The sequence below is a fragment of the Asterias rubens genome, chromosome 14 (assembly GCF_902459465.1).
Source record: "Asterias rubens chromosome 14, eAstRub1.3, whole genome shotgun sequence".
NCBI classification, from domain to species: Eukaryota; Metazoa; Echinodermata; class Asteroidea; order Forcipulatida; family Asteriidae; genus Asterias; species Asterias rubens.
Window position 1 is genome coordinate 501,683 of NC_047075.1, and position 17,932 is coordinate 519,614.

Here is a 17,932-nt window from a genome sequence, read left to right on the forward strand (position 1 = left end):
CGGGTAAATCCATTGTTCTCAGAAATATGCGCATGTTCAGAACTACGTAAACAATGGAAATTTACCCGGTATGTCTGCTGCCACCTAGCGGTGGAAAGTCTCCTATTGGAATTGGGCCTACACAATTGGGAATTGATGATGCATAACTGCCAGTATAGCTAATTTGCAAATTACGTAACAGGGTGTTACTGTTAGCATTGTGCATCCTTAGGGTATTCTGGCAGGCAAAGTACTGCACTGGTCCTATGGGAAAGTTGACATTTTGTGTCATAATTTACATATAAATCCAAGAGTTATCCCTTTCGTCATATCAAAAGTTGACTAGAATTAGACACTTGCATCTCCAGAATTGTATGTTTTCTTCCATAAGTTGTGTACTGTGGTTTTTGTAAACATGATGTCACAGGTCACATCGTCTATTGGAGCAAAAAAGGCAAATAAAAAAAGAAGGGATAATCACTTGTTGGTCCCAAGATCGACTACACTCGTGATTTTTACAATCAATTTCTGCACTTAAAATGCCTTCTTGGCGTCAAAAGATTGATGTGTCCGATAGCCCTATAATGCAACTCGACTATCTCACCGCGTAGGACCATTAACGATTTGTCCACAAGTCTACTGTAAAGGTAATTCATGTACGAAAGTAAAGTCTTAAACTGAGAACAACATCGAAACTTATCCATGTTGTGTAAACAGCTATAATAATGCACATGCACACACCCGTTACTTTGTACACAATGTTTGGCCCGTGGTGGACCCGTGATATGGTCATATTCCTGTACCCATTGCTTGTGCACAGTATATGAGAAGACATACCGTTACATATACGTGTGTGGACCCGGGATATGGCAATATTCCTGTACCCATTGCTTGTGCACACAGTATAGGAGAAGACAGACCGTTACATTTACGTGGTGTGGATCCGGGATATGGCAATATTCCTGTACCCATTGATTGCTTGTGCACAATATGGGGCCTTAGTGGATCCGGGATATGGCAATATTCCTGTACCCATTGCTTTGTGCACAGTATGGGCCTTGGTGGACCGGGGATATGGCAATATTCCTGTACCCATTGCTTGTGCACAATATGGGGCCTTAGTGGATCCGGGATATGGCAATATTCCTGTACCCATTACTTGTGCACAGTATATGAGAAGACAGACCGTTACAGTTGCGTGCTGTGGACCCGTGATATGGCAATATTCCTGTACCCATTGCTTGTGCACAGTATACGAGAAGACAGACCGTTACATTTACGTGGTGTGGACCCGGGATATGGCAATATTCCTGTACCCATTGCTTGTGCACAGTATATGAGAAGACAGACCGTTACATTTACGTGCTGTGGATCCGGGATATGGCAATATTCCTGTACCCATTGCTTGTGCACAGTATATGAGAAGACAGACCGTTACATTTACGTGCTGTGGACCCGTGATATGGCAATATTCCTGCACCCATTACTTTGTGCACAGTGCCATACTTTGTGCACAAAGCAGAGGGCACAGGAATAACACCATATCATTGGTCCATCACTGCTCATACACACTGCGCACTTGGGTATAGTCTTGGTTCAAGACTCTCCTGGATTTGTCACAACAGGGCGCGCAATCACCCCCAACCACGAACCGCTATCACCCGAGAACCGCTATCACAGGAGAGTCTTGGCACATTCGTTAAATCTCCCCCCCAAAAAGGGGCGGGCTCTGCGGGAAACCTACGCACGCGCATTATGTTTCCCCCCGATTTTGGGGGGAGATTTAACGAATGTTCCAAGACTCTCCTGTGATAGCGGTTCGTGGTTGATAGCGCGTTGGGGGTGATAGCGCGCTTTCTTGTTACAAATCCAGGAGAGTCCTGAACCAAGACTAACTTGGGTACCGCGCACTTGTGGGTCACCGTTTTGGCTCCTGGATGGTTCCCACTCATCATTCAACGCTTAGTAAATGCTTTAATAAGAGAGCAGTAAGAGCACCAGTTTAAACAAAATGGCTGCGCCCATGAGATTTGTTTTGGTTCTGGGTGCTGTTGTGTAGTGTTCGTTTTTTGAGAAAACATGTGTGTTTAGCAGTTAGTCTGACATACAGTCATAGGTGTTCACAATGGGCAAGTACATGTCATTGTTATGTTTCAATCATTTAATTCATTTTCTCAGACTTGGTTTTTGTGTAAACGTAACTTAAAGTTAACCGACCTGCCCATCCCACACCACAGACACATTGGTGGGCGTGTCGTGTTGATATTTTGCTTTTAAAATGTTGTTCTTGAATCGATTTAGCCAACTCTGGTCTGTACACCAATACACACCCATATAACATCAAGTTATATTTCCTTTACTCTTTACTATTTAGCCTTTTAATTAGGCATCCTTCATTCACTAGTTTAGTAGATAAATAAGATATGCTATTTTATTAATTTTAATAATTTATATTATTAGGCCCTATAATAATATAAATTATAATAAATAATCATAAAAATTGGGAAATGAGCAAGCTCAAACTATGGTTTGAAAGTACAGTACTGCAGTTGCTGACACTGTCAATGTGTAACATTAACCATGATAACAGTTTGACTGAGCTATTAAGTTACAATAACTTAGTGTATTTTAACGAACAAACAAGTTATAAACACTACATTCCCAACAAACCATCATAAAGCTGCATTGCCCAATTTTGCCTGATGATATAAATTGATAGAATTGGGTTTTTTTTTATTTAAAGAATTTTTGCAAAGAAATTTTGTGATCATTTGATGATGTTGGATGGAGGACATGAATTTGATTAAATTTAACCAAATTGAGTAGGCTGTGGTCTCAGTCTGGCTTTTTGGTCATGTTCATAGGCCTATATGTCTATAGCAGTACTAGATTTGACCCCCAAATAATTTATATTTGTCATAACAGATTTATGATGAAATTTCCTATGTTATTGTTTTTAATCATGTACAAAAAATTCTTTGTTTTAACAGATATCACCAAAGCATCCATCAGGCAGAAAGTTTGGGATTTCTTGGAAGCAAAGAATATTGCATGTTTTCCCAGACCAGTCCATCATCGGATCCCTAATTTTCAGGTGAGGAATTTAATTGGTTTGAGTTCCAGCAGCACTCGGTAGGAATTGTTAGCATAAAAACTTAGTTGTTAACAATCAATGGAGAGTTGTTGATAGTATAAAACATTGTGAGAAACGGCTCCCTCTGAAGTAACATAGTTTATTCTCTCGCAACTTCGATGACCAATTTTGTGTGACAAGGGCGTTTATTCTTTCATTATTCTCTAAGAACTTCGATGACCATTTGAGCTCAAATTTTCACAGGTTTGTTATTTTGAGATACACCAAGTGAGAAGACTGGTCTTTGACAATTACCAATAGCTTCCAGTGTCTTTAAAAGTATATTCCTCAAAGTTTTTAAATTTGTTACAATTCCATTTGATGATGCTACTGTGTTTGTGACAATGTGAAATCATTTCAATTGATGGTATTAACATGGGTTTTTTTTGCAAGACATCTTCTTTAGAATATAGTGCTAACAAACATCGGAGTATGGGTAAAACCAAAAAAATACAGGATTGAAACTTCCTCTAGCTTCCAGGCAATCTTGGTGATCTGGTGGTAAGAAATCTGCTCTAGAATGGCAAAGGTTTTGGGTTCAAATCCCGACCAAGTAATATGCATGGAGATATTTCCTGAGAAATTGGGAAAAAGTACACACTTGAAAGAGTATACAGTGCTAAAACATTATAAGGGTAGACAAGATAATATTTGTTATCCTCAATGCAAATTTAACATCTATTTAAACATTTGTCTATTTATTTGTTTTATTAATTTAATTAGGGAGCAGCTGCAGCCAACGAGCGACTGAAACAACTTGATGCTTTCCAGCGAGCAAAGACGGTGAAAGTCAATCCTGACAAGCCCCAGGAACATGCCAGGTTTCTAACGCTTGAAGTAAGTACAACCTCATTTGGGCATTTTGGTACAAGCTGTTTGTGGACACTATGGTCTTTAAATGGTATATTGCTCCAAATTAGTAGTACATGTGGGGTGACCTTTTTAATAAATGAGCAGCCACTAACCCGACGGTCCTGGGACCAATTTCATAGATCCTGCTTTTAAGCACAGAAATATTGCTTAACAACTCTCTGCTAAGCAGAAATGAGCAGGATACAAGTCACAAATGGTATGAGTGGCATGGTGATTCTTGTAAGCATAATTTTGTTGTGCTTAGCATCTTTTTATGCTAAAGCAGCTCTATAAAATTGAGCCCCATTGTATACTGTAACTTTGCTGAATTTGTTATCTCAATTTCAGGCCCGTAAAACACTGCTTGTTCCGACACCACGTCTGCGGACAGGTTTATTCAACCAGATTGTACCACCCTCTAACCCTAATAAAGACGACCTCAGAAAATGCTCAACATCACAGGTATTGTCTTAGACACTAGTCCAGCTTTGTCCCATTTATATTAGACAATTGCCTTTTGTCTTTTTAAATTCCTAACCTGGGAAAGTAGAATTAACTGTTGTAAATTGCTCACCAACTTTTGGTATTAAAGGCAGTGGACACTATTGGTAATTACTCAAAATAATTATTAGCATAAACCTTTCTTGGTGATGAGTAATAGGGAGAGGTTGATGGTATAAAACATTGTGAGAAACGGCACCCTCTGAAGTGCCATAGTTTTCGAGAAAGAAGTAATTTTCCATGAATTTGATTTTGAGACCTCAGATTTAGAACTTGACGTCTCGAAATCAACCATCTAAACGCACACACCTTCGTGTGACAAGAATTTTGTTTTTCTTTCATTCATATCTCGCAAGTTCGATGACCGATTGAGCTCAAATTTTCACAGGTTTGTTATTTTATGCATATATTGAGATACACCAACTGTGAAGGCTAGTCTTTGACAATTACCAATAGTGTGCACTGCCTAATAATGCAAATACTTGTTAAAGGGACACGCTTTCTTGGATAGTGCGAGTTGGTTTATTAAAAGCGGTTGAAACGATTTGTTATATAATGCACATGGTTAGAAAGATGTTTTAAAAGTAGAATATAAAGATCCACACAAACATGCCTCAAAATTGCACGGTTTCCCTTATAGGTTGTGATATTTCGTGGCATATTGTGTGGATCATTATATTCCACTTTTAAAATATCTTTCAACACATCATTTCATAACAAACGGTTTCAAACACCTTTTCCAGACCAATTTGCCCGATCCAAGGCAACGTGTCCCTTTAACGGCCTAAGGATTTGGCCCTGGGAGAGTCTTGTTTAAGCCTTCGAGAAAGACTTTATTAACTTGCAAACTTGTTTGAGAAGGAGTTCAATAAGATTACTTGAGGTTGTTTCTTTCTTCTGTCTTTCTTTTTGCAGGGTGTGAAGCAGTTCAGCTTCCCTATTGGTCTCGACAGTAAAATCATCGTAGATATCGTCATTATTGGCTCAGTTGCCGTCTCTAGGAAAGGTAGGTCTCAAACAGTTGAGAGACACTAGACACTATTGGTAATTGTCAAAGACTAGTCTTCACACTTGGTGTACCTCAACATATGCATAAAATAACAAACCTGTGAAAATTTGAGCTCAATCGGTCGTCTAAGTTGCGAGATAATAATGAAAGAAAAAAACACCCTTGTCACACGAAGTTGTGTGCGTTCAGATGCTTGATTTCGAGACCGCAAGTTTTAAACTTGAGGTCTCAAAATCAAATTCGTGGAAAATTACTTCTTTCTCGAAAACTACGTCACTTCAGAGGGAGCCGTTTCTCACAATGTGTTATACCATCAACCTCTCTCTGTTACTCGTCACCAATTAAGGTTTTATGATGATAATTATTTTGAGTAATTACCAATAGTGTCCACTGCCTTTAAGTGATGATAACAAAAAATCTAGAAAATATTTCCTTCCGTCCAAGGTTGGGTCAATACTTTGTTGAGACTCCTTGGATTTACTACCACAATGAATAATTTTTTTTTTTTTTAATAGTCATAGATGATCTTCCTGTCAAAGGAACTCAAAGGCAAACTCCCACAAGGGGATATAAACACCATGCTGGCAACAGCAAATCTCTCTCATACGAACATTGGTTTAACGTCTATGATTATCGATTTAAACAAGTCAAGAACTGGCAAATCATTAACTAGACAAATACTTATTCTAGTCATTGTGAAATGGGCGATTAGGTAGGTAGGATTCAAACCCACAACCTTGTGATTGCAATTCTAACCACTGGACCTGTACCATCGTAAGGTCATTAACATATTTGCATCAAATTAACCTTTGACCTTTGATTTCATACTCCAGGGTATCGGATCGGTAAAGGTGAGGGCTATGCAGATATGGAGTTTGCGATGATGTACACAATGGGAGCCGTCAATCAAAACACAATCGTTGCGACAACCGTCCACGATTGTCAAGTCATGGACACCATTCCGGATCACCTGATCGGATCACATGACCTTACTGTGGACTACATTCTTACCCCAACGGAGATGATTAAATGTGACTGTGACAGGCAGAAACCATCAGGTATTGTGTGGTCAAAACTTGACGCAGAGAAATTTGCTCAAATTCCGATTTTGAAGACACTTCGGTGGCGGGAGCAAAAAGCAGGAAAAGATGTCCGACTCAGAGATGAAGTCGATGAAAACTCTACAAGAACAAGTCATGCAAGTAAGAGATAAGAAAATAATACATGTTTTTATTGCCTACCAAATTGCCAAAGATTACTCTGGACTGTTTTTAATGTCTGGCTAGCAGGACTAGTTAGCTTGGTATTTCACAAGTCCATCAGCTTGTTCACTCTATTTTGTGGTTTTTATTTAAAACAAAGATGCTTTTCAACACTGACCTTGGAGTGGATTTTGACTGGTCCTCATGTGTTTTAACATTTGGCCAGTGGACCACTGTAAAGGGAGAACACTGACAATACTAATATGGAAAAGAGTGGAACACCCGGCCATGAATGTTCTTAAACAACAAGCTACATCTGCAATGCACCTTGATCATGGTGCAGCCCATCTTGTTTGTTTCCCATCCAAATCTATGAAACCAAACTGAGGCTGGAAGCAAAAATAGTCTGGTTCCTTTTTGTACAATGAATATTAGCATTCATTACTACTACTGGATCTTGGTACAAGACTAATATGGCGGCAGCATAATAATGGTCTACATACAGCACATACTTGACAATTCTTTTTAAATCATAGTTTAAATTATTTTAAACAGCATTTTCTCCGATCAGGCTAAGAAAAAAAACTAAAGCTCAATCATATTCTGTTACTGTTAGTTTATTTGTTAATTTAGTTTAGTTGTTGTATAAACAAGAACATCATACACAAATTTAAACACACAGGGATGTGGCATAGGTATGAATTGCAAGATAAAAAACCACTAGACCGCAGGTGTTGTAGCTTAGCAATCTCACTGGATCAGAAATAATTGTTAAAATATCCCAAATATTTGAAGACAAGCCCAGTATAGTGTTTGCAATGTTGATACCACACCCAATGGGAGACTTTGGGACGCTAGGTGGCAGCAGACTTACCAGGTAATTTTCCATTGTTTACGTAGTTCTGAGCGTGCACACATTACCGAGAACAATGGATTTAACCTGGTAAGTCTGCTGCCACCAAGCGTCCCAAAAGTCTCCCATTGAGTGGTGTACATTGTTGCTAGCAATAATTACTTCTTACTGCTCAGAATTAGTTATTTTGGAAGAATTCTATAAAGCAAAACTAATGGTGTACTTAAAGAAGAACAAATATATATTGTTATCAAAAATGACACAACGTTTACTGATGTTTTTTTAGCATTTTATAAATATTATGAAATTCCTGTTATAGATCCCCAGGAGCTTTTGGAAACAGTATCAGGGGTCGATTTTACAAAGAATAAGGACTCGTCTTATCTCGAGTTAGGACGAGTAACTCGTCCTAACTGCACTCTACGGTCTGCATGCTACAGTGAAGGGTTGGGACTCGTCCTAAGTCCTAAGATTAGTCTTAATTGAGGAAGAGTTTTGTGAAATTGACAGCAGGTTTCGTAATAACCCATAGCAACCACCCACAGCAACCACCCACAGCAATTGCTGTAGTGCCCTGTGATTTTGCCGTGGTGCCCTTTACAAAGTTCCAATACAAATTTTCCTGACAGAAGTGCCCCTTACTAGAGGAAAATTGATGTGCCCCTTCAAGAAGGAAATTCAAGGCAGGCATTATTTTCTGGCTAAGTAGATCGAGCGAAGAACTTTACATCTGAAGAAAATAACAGCCACTTTTGTTTACACCAGGCAGACATCGAATAAAAGTCCACATTTTTTATCCATCTCTGCAATTCTGGCAATTCCGACACACTTGCAAGATTTTCACTTTATTTTCACATGACCAACTAGTCCAAATCAAGCCAACAACGCCCTATGACCGCCAAGAAAGTGTAGTTGAGCATTTATAGTCGACCCAACAGCCGCGATGGTCGATTAAAATTCGTATCTTGCTCTTATGGTTCTTAGTTATTGTCACATGAGCCATGGTTGAAGACACATTAAATGTTCCTGATGGATTGTACGCTCTAGCAACGGTTGTCATGACCAGAATAAGATGCTGAATGCCATGGCAACGCAACAGACGGCAATATAGGGACTCTTCCTCTCTCCGATTCTTGCACACTTCCAGAAGATTCCTAAGAAGCTGAAAAATTAGAACCGAGGGAAAACAGTCAAGAAAATAATAATAATAAAGCAGGACTAAATACCAAGAAAAGTATTTGGCAAAAACTTCATGAAAACTTACGTTTTTTGTTTTTTTAAGATGATCTTCCCGTAAAGAAAACTCGGCAAACTCCCATAGGGGGTATGAATGCCAATCTCTCTCATACAAACATCGGTTTCACGTCTTGTGTTTGATTATAAAAAGTGCAAATCGAGAAATTGTGAATCAGTAACTAAAAGACAATTCTTATTGTAGTCATTAGTGAAGTAAGCAATTAGCTTGGGGGATTCGTACCCACAACCTTGTGGTTGCAAGTCCTGCAGTCTAACCACTGAACTACAGTTAGCTTGGGGATTCGAACCCACAACTTTGTGATTGCAAGTCCTGCAGTCTAACCACTGAACTACAGTTAGCTTGGGGATTCGAACCCACAACCTTGTGATTGCAAGTCCTGCAGTCTAACCACTGAACTACAGTTAGCTTGGGGATTCGAACCCACAACTTTGTGATTGCAAGTCCTGCAGTCTAACCACTGAACCTCAGTTAGCTTGGGGATTCGAACCCACAACTTTGTGATTGCAAGTCCTGCAGTCTAACCACTGAACTACAGTTAGCTTGGGGATTCGAACCCACAACTTTGTGATTGCAAGTCCTGCAGTCTAACCACTGAACTACAGTTAGCTTGGGGATTCGAACCCACAACTTTGTGATTGCAAGTCCTGCAGTCTAACCACTGAACTACAGTTAGCTTGGGGATTCGAACCCACAACTTTGTGATTGCAAGTCCTGCAGTCTAACCACTGAACTACAGTTAGCTTTGGGATTTGAACCCACAACCTTGTGATTGCAAGTCCTGCAGTCTTACCACTGAACTACAGTTAGCTTGGGGATTCGAACCCACAACCTTGTGATTGCAAGTCCTGCAGTCTTACCAGTGGACCACAGTTAGCTTGGTAGGATTCGAACCCACAACCTTGCGATTGCAAGTCCTGCTTTCTAACCACTGGACAGACTCACCCTTCTTTGTTTTTGTCCAGTAGACGTGGCGCTAGTCCTCTAATGTAAGCACACGTACAGATCAAGAGTAATACAACACTCAGAAGACTCTGGAAGTTGAATAAGGCAGACTACGGAAAAAGAGGGAACAAATTAGATAAACTGACTGGGTCATAAGACAAGTTATTTGTGGCAAATGCAAATATTCAATGAACTTTCTGTGAGTGTGACAGTGAGCTGAATGTTACATAAAATTAAGTTAAATATCTCTTCATTCTTCGGTAAATCATCCGGCGGATAGTGTTCCAGATCCTGCAATCACACTTTCACTCATTTTTATTACCAAAAGCCTATAAAAAGGGAATATCTCATTAATCTCATTTGGGGTTGAATAATAATTAGATATAATTTATTTCAGAAATAGCGAATCGTCAAGATTAGAACCAAATTCAATCAAAATAATTCAAACAAATGAAAACAAACAAAGTGGTGGAAGGATACCAAAAGTAGGAACCAATACCAAACAAAAGCTTCAAGTCTGAGGTGGTATTCGAACCAGGGTTCACAGAGTTAAACTAAAGGCAGGGATAGAAACCACTGAGCCAACCTGCAAATCCACTTCAGCACTTTATAAAATAAATGCTCAATGTAAATAACACTAACACTAACAGCATTCAAGTTCGTCCGCAAACTGGACAACTCAACTTCATCAATTTCGCCCAGCCCGCAAACTCAATAATAACAAAACAAAACAACTTGTTATTCGACTCACCATTGTCACTGTAGTCACAAAATTCAACTTTATTCGTCAAAAATCAACGAAATAACTCAAAATCATTCCTATAAAAATCTGTCGATTGCGCAGATTTCTGACATTAGAAATTATATCCACGTCTCATATATTGACCTGACCGTGTATTGTCATATGAGGGCGTGCTTCACCCTTACCGTTATAAATAAATAATCACTATAACGCCACAAGAGGGCGCTCTTCGCCCTCGCCGTTATAAATAAACAATCAGCTTTATCTACTTTTGATTCGTGTCTGTGCGTGCGATGTCCTATCGCAAATTGATGTAAGCTGTTTCTGTGTTTGTATTGATTTATGTAAATGTCTGGCACTTTGATAGCTCCGCCTTACACCATTTTTTGTATAATCCTATTGATTAAATGCTGTAATATATATCGCAGAAACAAAATCTGCATACCGATTTGGTTTTGTCGATTCGCATTCCCATCTCATTGGCATTGCGCATGTTGCGTGGTAGAACTTAGAAGTGTTTGATTGCGAGCGAGTAATTTTACAAACCGGTGTTTTTCCTCCATCATTTTATTGGATTTCTCTTTTTAATTTCAACCCTCCCTGCCGTGCTTGCTGAACTGCATGCTGTACCATCCCACATTCGACCCTCAGTGTTTGCTAAGTGTGGCAGCTGGATTGTTTAGCTAGTGCTGTACATGTTGTAGCTGGCCGAGAGATTGGACGACCAACTGTTGCTTCTCTGGAGGAATTCGTCAGTGGAGTTGCTTGTTGGAGGCAGAGGCGTGGAGTAAAATTCCACTGGTTTTGCTTGTGGTGAGTGGTGAGTTTATAGAGCAAGGACAGTGATTGTTCCTTACACTCTATGATTTTATGAAGGAAATGGTGAGCAGAGCTCTGGTTGCGAGCTAGAGGAGGGGGAGGGTTACGCTGTCGCAACTAAGCAGAGCAACTAAGCATGACCATTGACCATGTATGTGGTGACTAGTGTCATGAACTGCAAGTGTATGTTTTTGTTAGTCAATCTTGTTTTTGAAAGATTGATGTTGTAAACTTGTAGTAGAATTGTAAAAGTTTCCGTATAGTGCCACCACTTTTTCATTTGATTTGATTTGAAATAATATATCCTGGTGTCATGTGTTTTCAGTAGGATAACAAGAAAATTGTTCACAATCAAAAACTAATTTTTTTTTTTCAAATCATCTATCAAATTTTTTAACAATAACACTTTCACTTCATGGTGTGTTGAAATTTTTAAAGTTTTGGTTTTACGTTGCGAGAGACAGCCCGCCATTAACAGTGCTTATGCATGCACGACATTGGAGCAACGTCATATGTTTTCACACCTTTCATTGGTTGGTTTATTATTGAATATTCAGAAGCTAGTATGGCGTGCAAAATAAATCAAAATTATTATTCAATTACTACTGAACAAATTTAATTACATTTTTGTCCTAAGGCATTATGGCTACTATATTAGAATCCAGAGATATCATAAGGCATGGTAGTAAAACACCCCACCCCCCTTAAAACACACCCACTTCATAACAATCCGTTTTCCCTCATTTTAGACCAGTTGTGTTTTGTTTCAGGAGATAAGAAACCAATCTTTGATATATTCTCTTTAATTTAGACGTACTATTTTTTACGCTTATCAGAATTTATTACAGTATGCAGTTAATAAAAATAAAAAATTGTTGTCATTTTCACTTAAAATATTTAAATTTTTTCCTCATATTGGTACACCAAAGAATCCCAAATAGTAACCACCTCACGTGATCCATCTAGTGACTAAAGCAGAATGAAACTCAATCTAGCAGATAGTAATTTTGTTTTGAACTTTCGAGGTTGGATGATGTTTCTTTGACTCATTTGAATGTTGGCATAATAATGCACTAGTGATTAGTACCAAAAATCAATCATTTTATAAATGTTTGAGCATAACCAACGACAGGAAACTTTATTCTCAGCATGATTAAGCCTGATGAAAATGGAGATCGTGAGTAAACTGTATAGCTTCTGTCACCGGTGCAGCTCGCAAAGAAACAAGAAAAGAAGAAAAAATGATTAAGAGTGGTGTGGTTCTGAGAAGAACTGAGGGTTGACAACTCAACATTTCGATCAGTTCGGCTATCTATCTATCTTCCAATAAGTACATCCCTACAGAGGAGTATAGTCGTACTTGGGTGCAAAAGTGCTTGGTCACGGGAACAAATATATAAAAAAGGTGCTACAGACTGATGTCAAGGTGCAAGTAAAAAGATGTCTGTGGGTGGTAGACTATCGGAGGGTGAGTGGGTTCAGGCAACTCCGGAGGACCTCCAGAGACTGAGCTGAAACCACGGTGGCTGGTAGGGTGTTCCAGATACAGATGACACTTGGGAAGCAACTATGCTGGTATGTGACTATTCTACAATGCTGTTGTGTGAATTGTAGATGGTGGCCTCTAGTCTGATTTGATGAAGATGGGTGTAAGTAGGGTGGTGCGGCTGGGATGGCAACAACACCGTGCACAATCCTATACAGCATGATGACTTTGCTTTTGGCCCGGCGTTCATGAAGAGATTGCCATCTGAGGTTATTCAGCATCTGTGTGACACTGTTCTTTGGTCGTAGTCAGCCATCACAAATTGAGCTTCAGGAGGATGCTCTCTAGGTACTGCTTAAGTACTGTCTTGGAGATTAACTGGTAATTGGGCTTAGCTGAATGGTGCTCACAGGCAGGAACATTAACAGGATTAAGCTGGGCTTAGGGCTTGAGGCTTAGCTCCATGAAGCGTGTATGACTAGAGACTCTGTCCTTACTCTATGGTTTAAGTTAGCCTTGAGGTTGCATGCTGTTGTGAAGTAGTGCTTATCGATATATTTTTGCAGTTGTACTTTCTTCTTCTTGTTCTTCCTTTCTAGTGCTGCTTCATTATTGAAGATTACCGCACTGCCTTTCCTTGCCTTCACAAGACCCTGGTTCAAATCCAATAGGGAAGGGGGCGGGGCACTTTGTCAAGTTGTTGATCGTGTTTTAAGATTTTTTAGGGGCACATGTTTTCAATTGGGGCAGTCTTTTAAACAAACCAGCTGTTAATTTTCTGTTAACAAATTGCCATCACCTTGTGAAGTTCAAATTCCAGAGATGAAATACCACAAAATACTTTTTACAAATTACATTCTTTTTAAACACACTTAAGTTTCTTTTGTAAAGTACAAAGTAGGTTTTTTTCTTTCATTTCTGTAATTTGGTTGAAATGTTGTTTTTGTTTTAATATGATATTAGGGGAAAACGATGTTTTTTTGTATTTAGGCCCTAGTACATTACATTACTGCATAATATTTACAATACATTTCACTGTGCGAAGCAGTAATAAAACTCAGTGTGTTTGTTTTGTAAAAATTTGTTTGTGTTCTGACATGCTAAATCATCGCCCTACACAACGCATAGACATGTTGTTTATTCTGGGAAGTTTTCTGTTTGTTGTCTTGTACAAAGTGTTGTAAATTGTGTGTTTATCATACAATGGTAGGGTTTTGTCAATTTACTATTGGCATTCTTATATTAGCAATTGAGATTACAAAATTAGTAATTTATAACAATTCGTTTCAATTCAAGTTAAAAACATGTCATTGTAAGTGAATTTTTGACACCAGCACCTACACAGAACAACATGTAGGCCTAAGCCTCTTAATTTTAATTGTAAAGAATAAAACTAAAGAGCTAACTCTTTATTAAATGAAGTAGGCTATAAAAAATAACACTACAAAGTGAGTTGCTCCAAATTTAGTACATTTAATCTGTTCAAAAAAAAAAAAAAGTGCAATTTATGTAATGAAAGCTCCATAGGGGTTAAAGGTTAAACTTGACGAACCAAGTATACAAGAGCTGCCAACTCTTCGTGGTAGAAAGTTCCGATTTAAACAAACAAACAAACAAACAAACAAACAAACAAACCAAAAAGACAGTAGCTAAGAGAATCGGCTTCCAAGAAAATAATCAAATTTGAAATAGCGAGTTCAACCTTCCTTCAACACCGAACCTGACACCCAATCAGTCATGTCAATTGACATTTTAAACAATGTAGGATTTCTGTGAATGCACGTGCACACCCAGCCTAATAGCGACAGATGTCACTGACAGACAGACAAAAAATCAAGGACCAATTTGGTTTGGTATTAAAAATTATGCACCATAGAAGGTACTGGAACAATGCACAAATTGCAACTCTGCGAGCCTGGGAAATGGGTACTTATCATATTCGGGCCCAGTGTCATAGGGCTGCTATAAAAGCACAACAAGTAGCTAAGCATAGCAAAAGTATGCTTGCCAGAATACGATTACCACCCAAACTACCATGTCACAAGTAAAGATTTTGCCGCAATCCTACTCATTTTTGCCTGGGAATCGGGTTCTAATCATAATAAGACCTTGTTTTCAAAAAGTAGCTTTGGAAGCATTTAATTGAAAAACTAAAGTATGCTTTACCCGAATAAGGTTACGAGGCAAACTACCATGTCACAAGTACAATCATTAACATCCATTAAATCTTTGGCTGGTATCCCACTCATTTATGCTTGGGAATTTGGTTATCAATGTAATCATGTAATTAGGGCCTAGTTTACAAAAAGTATTATAAAAGCATTTAAACAAAATTATGCTTACCACAACGAGGTTCCCAGCCAAACTACCATGTCCCAAGTACAATTTGTGACTTGTATGCTAGTCCCAGTTTCCGTAGAGCTGCTTTAGTGTGCCCCTTTAAATCGAGGTTACCAGCCAAACTACCATGTCACAAGTACAATTTGTGACTGGTATGCCAGTCCCAGTTTCCGCAGAGCTGCTTTAGTGTGCCCCTTTAAATCAAGGTTACCAGCCAAACTACCATGTCACAAGTACAATCTTTGGCTGGTATCCTACTCATTTATGCCTGGGAATTTGGTTCTCGATGTAATCATGTAATTAGGGCCTAGTTTACAAAAAGTATTATAAAAGCATTTAAACAAAATTATGCTTACCACAACGAGGTTACCAGCCAAACTACCATGTCACAAGTACAATTTGTGACTGGTATGCCAGTCCCAGTTTCCGTATAGCTGCTTTAGTGTGCCCCTTTAAATCAAGGTTACCAGCCAAACTACCATGTCACAAGTACAATTTGTGACTTGTATGCTAGTCCCAGTTTCCGTAGAGCTGCTTTAGTGTGCCCCTTTAAATCGAGGTTACCAGCCAAACTACCATGTCACAAGTACAATTTGTGACTGGTATGCTAGTCCCAGTTTCCATAGAGCTGCTTTAGTGTGCCCCTTTAAATCGAGGTTACCAGCCAAACTACCATGTCACAAGTACAATTTGTGACTGGTATGCCAGTCCCAGTTTCCGTAGAGCTGCTTTAGTGTGCCCCTTTAAATCAAGGTTACCAGCCAAACTACCATGTCACAAGTACAATTTGTGACTGGTATGCTAGGCCCAGTTTCCGTAGAGCTGCTTTAGTGTGCCCCTTTAAAAGATATTTATTTACACCCGCGCAAAATAAAATTGCCATTTTTTTCTGTTTGTTGAGAAAATACATTAACATTGTGAAGGTCGCAGTTTTATTTGTTAAAACTGCCTGCATTTTCATCCATGTTTTGAAACAAATTTCATCAAAGCATAATTCCTGAATCAATTGACACAATTTAACCATCAAACATTAACTTAAAAGTCTGCCTGTGTAAATAATGTCTTCTTAATTGCTAATTAAATCAGTAAGCTAAAATATAAAGGGTGAAACTTCCAAACAATGTGATGCCACATCGCTGACTTACATCTGTAAGACGTCTGTATACTATTGTACAAAATACAAATTTGTAATGAATGTTTAAGGTATTATACGTTATCACTCTTAAAATATTCATTTTGGTTTTTACCCATAGTGTGTATGGTGACTGTTAGCACTGTATACTCAGTACTTACCTGAGTTCTGTGAAAAAAATCACAGGCATTGTACTCTAGTGGAATTCAAACCCACGACCTTTGCAATTCTACAAATTCTAACAACTCTTAAAATGAATGGCAATAAGAACCTCTGGTTGGAAGGCTACAGAAGCAACGGTGAGAATAATTAGTTGAGAGATTGAATGTTCTATTCAACGAGGCAAGCCAAGTTGAATGGAACATCCAATCGTTTGATGAATGAAAATATTCTCTCCATTGCATGAATGCATGCATTCATTAGGCTGCCGATATAGTGGCTAATTCTATAGCGCTCCTTATCAATGATTAAAGGACGCTTCATGCGCTTCAACATTCAGTATTTTTCCTGCAAGGTATACCATAGATATGCAGAGCTTCAGTGTTGATTGAAAGTATGAACTTAAAGCCATTCAATTCAATTCAATTCAATTCAAGAATACACTTATTTCCATACTCTCATAAAACAATAACAACAGTTACATGTATTACGGAGTAAAGCAAAACATTGGTCCTATGTGTTGTGTTAAGCATGTAAAAGAACCCAGTGCACTTTAAATTGAAAAGAGAAGTGGTTCACCCCGGTGTTCCTGGCTGTGGCTGCTAAATGCGCCGTAGCACCTTTCAAAATCAAAAATAACAAAAGCATAATAATTAATATTCCCCTAATCAAATTACAAGCATCCACATTATGTACAAACTTTGTTGATATAAAATATGTACTTTACAGTACAGATATATACACTTGTTTTTATATTAAGTATTATTATGTAGAGTGCAGAAACATATTAATTCATGATGTCTCGTTGTTTGTAACATGTATCTACCGCCAGCAAATTCTTCAGTAATATTTAATTACATTGACACCAAGGTACCTGGGAATACAAATTGAAAGTGTACCAGCATGTCCAGGATTCATTAGAAGTTTATACACCTGCTTAAAGGCACTGGACACTATTGGTACATTTGTAATTGTTATGAAAAAGTACATAGACCCTTTTAAAGGCAGTGGACACTATTGGTATTTGTCAAAGACCAGTCTTCTCACTTGGTGTATCTAATAATGAATGCATAAAATAACAAACCTGTGAAAATTTAAACTCAATTGGTCAGCAAAGTTGCGAGATAACAATGAAAGAAAAAACACCCTTGTCACACGCAGTTGTGTGCTTTCAGAAGCTTGATTTCGAGACCTCAAAATTTAATTCTGAGGTCTCGTAATCAAATTCATGAAAAATTGCTTCTTTCTCAAAAACTATGTTACTTCAGAAGGAGCTGTTTCTCACAAGGTTTTATATTACCAACAGCTCACCATTACTCATTACCAAGTAAGGTTTTATGCTAATAATTATTTTGAGTAATTACCAATAGTGTCCACTGCCTTTAAAATTAGGAAATTTAAAATTAAAATTGATTATCTTGATATTTGTTTATTGCAGATGATGAAGTTCTAGAGTCTGGGCAAGATGTGACAGAGATGACTGGATCTGAAATATTGAAGATTTAAAGTAAATTATGGTAAGTTG

At 38.3% G+C, this 17,932-nt stretch overlaps 2 protein-coding genes across 4 annotated transcripts in view; both read left to right on the top strand.

Moving 5' to 3' along the window:
* Positions 1-2,008: 2,008 nt before the first annotated feature.
* On the top strand, positions 2,009-7,584 carry LOC117299367 (methenyltetrahydrofolate synthase domain-containing protein-like). The gene is made up of 6 exons (XM_033782900.1): positions 2,009-2,108; positions 2,970-3,073; positions 3,836-3,949; positions 4,313-4,426; positions 5,381-5,471; positions 6,308-7,584. Exons 1-6 carry the CDS (start codon positions 2,105-2,107, stop codon positions 6,685-6,687), a joined length of 807 nt encoding a protein of 268 aa, XP_033638791.1. The 5' UTR covers positions 2,009-2,104; the 3' UTR covers positions 6,688-7,584.
* A 3,143-nt stretch (positions 7,585-10,727) lies between these two features.
* LOC117299368 (ras and EF-hand domain-containing protein homolog) overlaps positions 10,728-17,932 on the top strand; it is a 33,422-nt gene continuing 26,217 nt past the window's right edge. The window contains exons 1-3 of one of the 3 annotated variants that reach the window (XM_033782901.1): positions 10,728-10,784; positions 11,123-11,284; positions 17,846-17,924. The gene's annotated coding sequence lies outside the window, so the exon portion shown is untranslated. Of the gene's footprint in view, positions 10,785-10,828; positions 11,292-17,845; positions 17,925-17,932 lie in introns of those variants that run through there. The other 2 variants (XM_033782902.1, XM_033782903.1) reach the window with 2 other exon arrangements.

Excerpts from the sequence above, each read along its gene's own strand:
- LOC117299367 (XM_033782900.1), top strand. Across the intron at positions 3,950-4,312 it reads CCAGGTTTCTAACGCTTGAA|GCCCGTAAAACACTGCTTGT; the intron begins GTAAGTACAACC and ends TCTCAATTTCAG. Across the intron at positions 5,472-6,307 it reads AGTTGCCGTCTCTAGGAAAG|GGTATCGGATCGGTAAAGGT; the intron begins GTAGGTCTCAAA and ends TTCATACTCCAG.